Genomic DNA, 7,506 nt, shown 5'->3' with positions numbered 1-7,506 from the left:
AGAGAAGCCTGGCAGCAGCTACAGCAGCTCAGGCAGGAGGTGAAAGAGCAGCAAGAGAATGGGCAGGTGAATCTGACTAGTAGGGCAGGTGGAGAGAACAGGCAGTTGGCAATTGGAGGGAAGCCGAGAGAGAGGCTGAGAGCGCCAGGTAACAGAGCGAAGGGCAGGAACAAGGCAATAAACCCTAAGTCCTGCGGCTGAGGAGGCAAGGACTACTGCAGGCACGGAAAGCACAGAGCCTGCTAAGCTCCAGAGATCAGCAACGGGAAGGAAGGGTCACAATATCAGCAGATGTTGTCCTAAAAGACGTAGGAATTTCCCCTGATCCTCGCAGGCGGTCATGTGGAAAGCCATAGTTACGTACTGATGTTGATAATAACCCTTCTATGCAAATTATTTTAGTGGACATAAAAATGGGAAGAAGGAGGAATTAACTCTACTGGCAGGGAACTGACTGTTGCTGCAGGAAATACAGGAAAACAGTATCACAGAAAAGGAGCGGATAAAGTAACTGAGGGGGAGAGCGAGCAGGGTAAGAACGCCTTAATACAATCAACAACGGAGATCCAAGGTATACACCCATGGAAAAAAGCTGCATGCAAAAATAAAGCACTAAACCAACAAACCAAAAAGCACTAAACCAACAACATAAACCTAAAAAGACAAAGGCTGTTAAACTTTCATCCTGGCATCTGAAAGGGATATGGACATTAGGGGCCAATCCTCCCTGACACACACCAGCCATCGTACACGCTCTCTCCCCTAGAAGATGGGAATGTCCCAAGCTCACGTGCTACATTACACCTTCGATGCCTGTGCAAACCTAGCGCTGATGTTAACTGCAGACCTGACGAGAATGGAGATGGGCCAAATTCCAAGTGCGTAACAACGGCCCCCAGGAACTTCCCCAGTCACACCCACCCTTGGACCCTTGCTGCCTCCAGCATTCCCCTTTGAATCTTTCCTGCTCATCGCACTTGGCGATAGAGGGTCCCGTAACGGTTCGGTGCCCATGATGACGCTCAAATCCCAACGTCTGGCTTTGTGAGTAAAACGTTTACTTTCCAGAAATAAGGCATGTGGTCTCCAGGAGGAGTACACAAAGCTGTAAAAAACCCCACAGCTTGAATTAAAAAAAAAATCAGCCTGGACCCCATTTTTAGAAGGTACTTGGGTACGTAATTTGCACGTCCAAGTGTTCTGGGTTTGGTAACCCACCAAATGACAGGGTACTTACATAGTTCTCTGGTGCATCTCGTACTACGTTTTCATACAGCAGTTGCAAAAAGCACCTCGCTGCGCATCTTCGGCTTTGACAACCAACTCCAATAGTCTTGCTTCCACTGATTTTCTAAAGAAGGTAACATTTCACTCTCTCCAGCACCTCTGCTGGCAAGCTGTTGGATACTGTTATCTCCAGCACCCACTGGTGGTCTCTGTTTTAAGGCTAGAAGGGCAGGTGGGACAATCCAACCTCAAAGAAGCTGCCCCTCCTCCTCCAGAAACCTCGGCAAAAAGACTCGCTAGCTAGACGGTAGGAAAAGCTAAGCTTCTCCAGCCGGCAGGCTTCCTACCAGCCCGCACAACGGAACACAGAATTATCCCCTTCCCACCGCTCTTCCTGACTCTCCCACTGAACCCCTTCACGGGCACACGTACCTTGCTGAGCCCAGCAGTTATTATATGACAGTGCTGTGAACACCTAAAGCTGGACAAGGAGAGCAACTCTGCCTTTTCACAGTCCTCGCCATCATGCAGCAGGTTCACAGCAAAACCCATCTCTCGCCTTGTTGACCTCTAGGAAAGCACACACTTGGCAGCCCTTGTTCTTCTGCTCTCGCATTTCCTGGCTAAACCCTTCCCTCTTGCACTGCTCTACGGTATCCGGGTTCTTGAAGGCCTGTACGCTTCTCTGACGCCGTCACAAGTCTTACACCACCTGCAAAAGCACAAGCACCTTCTTACCGTCTTTATCGCTAGAAAGAGACGCTCCAGCTCAGGACCTGACTCCTCGGCGCATACTTCTTCAACAAAGCAATAAAGCCAACAGCAGGGACTGGACCTGGGAAGCTGGCCTAATGCTCCTGAAGGAGCTCGAGCTTCTTGATGTACTGTTTGAGATTTTGGCATGAGGGTGCAAGCTGGTTGAATGCCGTTCTCGAGTCTGAAAAGGGCTCTGCCTGTCCGTTTAGACAGTCACATCGCTCCTTGGCAAAGCAATTTGCTACAAAAACGACATCAGCCTCCCACAGTTCTGAGCGGTTTGGAACTTCCCCATGTGAACAAAGCACCTGCCTGCTTCTGTTCCTCCTTTTCTCTGCTTTGAGGCCGAGACTGTCACAATGGGAGGGAGGGTTAACGGCAAACTTTCTTCATTACTTTTCGACCTCTGGGTAATGCCTTGGTCACCGAAAGAACAAGTTTTCCTTCTTGGTTGCATGTTTTGCTGGGCCAAAGAAAAAGTTGAAGGCCGGAATCATGAATCCCTCAAGATGGAAGCATCTCTGGGGAAGGACCCAACCTGAAAGACAGGATAAACCAAGTTAACTACAGAGACGACAGCAGCAAAGGACAGTCCAGAACCTACAGACTATCACAGATCCATTCTCAGAGGAATTTGCAGGTAGGAGGAAGGAGAAACACCAAATGATGTTTGTGTGAGCGACAGACGTCCGGTCTTTGCTCCCGTAAGGATGCAACGCCTGCAGCAGAAGTGAGAAGGCAAGGCCGTAACCAGGTTTTATTCCAAGACAGCTCACGTAACGGCGAAATAATTTACACAGCTCCCCTCTGGACACCAAATAATCCCAGAAAAGATTCCAGTTGCTGGCATACAATCTTGGTGCTACTGCAAAGGTGGTGCAATTTGCACTGCCCTTCAACAGGCATGTAGACAATCTAGACAACCTAACTCTGCACATTCCTAACAACCACGAGCGCAGCTTCCAAAGACCTACCAAAACCACACCAGTTCTCATCATTCTCTGAACAAGCACCTGGGAGGATTTCGTTGCACAGACCTTCACAGGCATTTGGGAAAAAAACGTGCACGCAACGTAACAGCATGAATTCAAGCGCTAAGAAGATGCAAAAAGGTGTAAGGGTTACCGAATGTCCTCTGACTCTGCCCCGTAACAGCTCTCGCAGCGATCAGCATCCAAAGAATTTGGATCAAACGCTTTTTCTTCTTCTTTCCCCAGCTCTAAGACAAAAGAGGATTCCAAGTGATGAGGGGTGTCTGGAAATGCTGTCTTGCACTCTTGTCTTGTTCTACGCACAATAACTGCTCTACGCATGAATGCAACGGGTTTGTGTTGGAAGCTGTGCATCCTGCACCCAAAGCCCACCTGAAATGGTACGCACAGAGCCTGCTGAGGTGTGAAGTAAGACCGACTAACAGAGCAGCATTTGTCATCTCCAGAACACCTTCCACAGAGAGAACGGGCTCTCTGTAAGCCTTCCTGGAGCATGGATCAGACGTTACTTGCATAAAGGCTTTGTTAAAACGTTGTCGAAAGTAGACCCAATCGGTACATTGTGACTGATACAAGACTTCTTACACAAAGCTGTAAACAGCTTTTGTGCCCAGACACTCAATTTGTAACGCCACAACCTCTGAATACAGAAAGGCTGCTAAGTGACACAGCAGTAAGGACACTATCACCACATTCCCATGACAACTGCAGAAACCCTCGTGTACCTACCGACTGTTCAGCTCTTGGCTTAGTTTAGCCTTTCAACTTCGAGAACAGAAAAGTTAAATCTGAGTGATCCAAATCAACAAATTTAGTTTACGCTGATACGTAGAACTGCACTCTCTCCCAGAAAAGCTAATAAGGAGCTCGTGTTTTGGAAAGGAAAAGTCAGGACAGTATTACTGTTAGACTGCGGCACTTTGCCAGAATTGTTTCGGGTTTGTATCGAAGTACAACGGTGAGTCACAACGTGTAAAAAACGTAGAGGAGAGGTTTATGTAGCCAAGGACCACTGACTACAACTTGTAACCGATAAATCAACTAAAAGGTATTGATCAGCTACGCGTTAACACGCACAAAGTCAATGCAGTAAGGTGCAAGTTTAGCCTTAAGGGTCGAGCCACTGGAGCCTTCCCTGGAGAGAGGCTCTTTCCTCTAACCAGGTGGTCCCATTTGTCAGCCCGCTGGGATTTACGGGTACGACCACAGCCAAGTTTTGCCAGAACAGCTGCTTGATTTCTCGCCGTAAAAGACCATGAACTCAGCACCTTTATCCCTGAAATGCATCCATGAGTCCTTGTCATCATTTCAGAGGGACTAGGCAAAGATTTGCCTCGCAAAAGTAGCGCGTATAATAGGAGTTTGATCCGCCAGTTTAATAGATTTGGGTACTACAAACTCTTCAAGAGTTTATGGTGTTTAAATGCTCTTCAGCTGTCACTTGTTCCTGTGAAAGTCAACACGGACACACAGTGATGGGAAGACTACCAGAGCATCCATCCAAGAAAGGCAGAATAGCATCTTACCGTGCCTCTCGGCCTCTGGAGTCACGCCACTGCCAGCTTTATCCCAACGTTGCTTAAACAGGTTGTGCTCTACATCCAGCTGCTGCTCTCCTGCCATGTCCATGGCATCGATGCTCTCACACCTGAAACCCACGAGCAAGGAAAGTGGTCTATAAACACACATTGGTTATGGTCTGTGGCAGGCTGAGGCAGCATTCAACCAGTGAAAATACAGAACCTTTCAGCCAGGGGCATAAGAATGTGCCAAACCGGAAGAGTGCGTACGGCTGGGGCCAAGTGACGGACAGGGAATAAAACACACGTTGCAGCACCCTAAACGACTCTTCCAAGGACGAGGTTCGGTGTACAAGGACTGTTTCCAGCTGCCACAGAAAGCGTTACCCTGAAAGGTGGATACACTCAGGGCAAAAAAACAACCCCAAACCCCTCAAAGCCCATAACCATTTTCAGGAGCTAAGCTTAAAACCGGTTGAAAGCTGCCTCCTACCTCTACCCCCCCACCCTTCCCTCTTCAACGTCAGCACATTTCCTGGTGATCCCTTTTCACAAAGAAGACTGAGAAGGTCTGTGGTCTCGGCCTGGTATCGAAGCACCATGATGCACTTGCTGCCTACGTGCTCGCTTACAAGACTGACGGCTCCTCTGCACAAAACAGGAGAGGCTTCCAGTCTCTCTGGCCTTCCCACGCCCTTTTAAATGTGAGAAGACAAAGACCAATAATATCTTGGGTGGCCAGAAAGAAGCCAGATTCGCTACATTGAGAGCCCAATGCATTACCCAAAGGAATGACTACAAGGGAACAAGAGGCAGGGAAGATTAGCGGACAGTCGGATAACGTGCACAGCAGTAATGCCCGGTAAGACTTGCACAGTCTTCCATCGCTTCATCCTGCAACTTTATTTTGAATTTGGTTCAAAGGTAATCAGTCCGATTTTCAACATTTCGGAGAAAGGCTATGGCGCGGCATTGGCATTACAGTCAGAATGTAAGTACCAAAACCACAGAAAAGCCGTCCCTTCTCAAGTACCTTCCGAAGGAGACTCTGCAGTTTGTCAACAACAATACGGCCAAATCTTGAGTCCCAAGGGAACTCTGTGCCAGCTTTTTCAGTATCACCGAGCTCTCTGACAAAGCGCACCACCGCACAGGAGTGCAAGTGGATTTCTTCTTTAGCTCCATTTATAACCTAGAAAAACAAGACTGCCCGACTGGAAGCGCTGGTTTAAGCGCCCAGCGGGCCTGGCTGGAATCCCTGCGTAACCACACGGGATCACCAGCTCCTCCCTGTCCGTGGCCCAAGCAGCAGCGCAGCGCTCGGAAGCACCAGGCACGCTGAGCCTGCCGGGCCCTCGGCAAGTACGAAAATTACCCCAGCGTTCAGAAGTCTGACTCACGAGCACAAGGCATATGTGGAAAAATAGCATCTAGATCGATCTTCGGTTGATCTCCCCTTGATTTGTCAGCGTACAATTCCGGAGGAACCTAGGAACACAGGAAAACCAGAGTCCCGTTTCACTCGGAAGCGAATGAAAAGGCCTCTTGCCCTCCGCTGCTCTGGCTCAGGAGCCGATTGTTAAGAGGTGGCATTTGCGAGACACCCGAGCTGCTGCCTCCCGCACCTTCCAGGGTAGCTAAGCGCTTGCCACTTGTCCTGCCTTTAAGAAAGGGAATCACCTGGGAACCTCCGAATTTGGGGTGGGGACGGGGGTTCCCGCGCTTGCTTTCCGTTCTTTGCAGTGCCTGCTTGGAGACGGTGGAGACAGCGCCAAGAGACCTTGAGACGCTCTCCCGCCACCGCGTTACAGGCGGCCACAAGCCAGCCTTTGCGCCCAGCGGCTTTCGGGGAGGGCAGCCCGCTCCCAGCGGCAAGGCGGCCGGCGGGGGGAGAGACAAACCCCAGACAGACCTGCGGCGGGGAAGCTGCTGCGTGGGCAGCCCGCGGGAGGCGGCGGCGGAGGCGGCGGGGGTGCGGAGGCACGGCAGGCCGCCACGGGCCGCAGGGCCGCCTCTCCGCCGGGGCTCCGCGGGCAGGAGGCAGCACCGGGGGGCCGGGCCCCCCCCGCCGCCGCTACTCACCTCCTTGGTGAGGTAGTACTGCAGCTCCGAGAAGAAAAGCAGCCCCATGATGAGCCCGCTGACAGCCCTCACTGCCGGGGAGCCGAGAACCGCCGTCAGCCCCGCCGGTCGCGGCCGCCCGCCCCGCCTCGGCCCCGCCTCGGCCCCGCCTCGGCCCCGCCCGCTCACCCACCGCGCCCCCGCACCTCTTGACCCGAAAGTCTTCCCGGGTCTTGGGGAAGGCCCCGGCCCGCCGGGCAGCGCGGCTCGAAGCCGGCCGAGGGGGCTGGCGGGGAGCGGCTGGGGCTCCCGGTCTCCTCCGGGGCCCGAAGGGCCTCGCTGCCGCCTCGCCCTCTTCTCACCCCCCCTGCCAACGGCCCCGGGCCTCTGAAGGGCACCCGAGAGACGCCGGCTGTGCCCAGATCGGTTAGCTGGAAAGGGCTTGATACCAAGGCCAAGCTGCTGGTAGAGAGCAGTTTTCACTCGGTTCGACATCCTGCCCGTCCCATCCCTTGCCTCCGTCTTTGACAGGGGTGCGGCTTGGTACTAAGGCCCTTTGGAGAACAACCAGGCTGTCCCTCAGGCTGGCTGTGGCAGCAACAAAGCGGGAAGCAAAGCATCTCGGGAGAGCACCAGCGCTTTTTGTGCTGAAGCGTGGAAGGACGGAACGGAGGACGGAAGGGAAGGAAGGGAATGAAGGGAAGGAAGGACGGAAGGGAAGGAAAGGAAGGAGAAAAACCCACTCTCTTGCCCCGCTGCCCTGGTTTCCGCTGGGACAGAGTTCATTTTCTTCCTAGCAGCTGGCAGAGTGCTGCGGTTGGGCTTTTAGTAGGAGAATAATATTGGTAACACGCTGATGTTTTGGCTGTTGCTAAGTGGAGTTTCCACTGGTCAAGGACTTTTCAGCTCCCCATGCTCTGCCGGGCGCACAAGGCCTGGGAGGGGGCACA

General features: G+C 52.3%; 1 protein-coding gene across 1 annotated transcript; it reads right to left on the bottom strand.

Moving 5' to 3' along the window:
• Positions 1-1,750: 1,750 nt before the first annotated feature.
• On the bottom strand, positions 1,751-7,051 carry LOC142417132 (endoplasmic reticulum-Golgi intermediate compartment protein 3-like). Its single transcript, XM_075517492.1, is given in 9 exon segments — positions 1,751-1,899; positions 1,902-1,939; positions 3,109-3,202; positions 4,502-4,616; positions 4,849-4,853; positions 5,896-5,983; positions 6,578-6,648; positions 6,746-6,842; positions 6,932-7,051. Coding segments are annotated over 9 exon segments (777 nt in total).
• Positions 7,052-7,506: the final 455 nt, after the last annotated feature.

Source organism: Mycteria americana, chromosome 14 (genome assembly GCF_035582795.1).
Source record: "Mycteria americana isolate JAX WOST 10 ecotype Jacksonville Zoo and Gardens chromosome 14, USCA_MyAme_1.0, whole genome shotgun sequence".
Lineage (NCBI taxonomy): Eukaryota > Metazoa > Chordata > Aves > Ciconiiformes > Ciconiidae > Mycteria > Mycteria americana.
The sequence above is the reverse complement of the archived record's forward strand: the minus strand, read 5'-3'. Positions and strand labels throughout refer to the sequence as shown.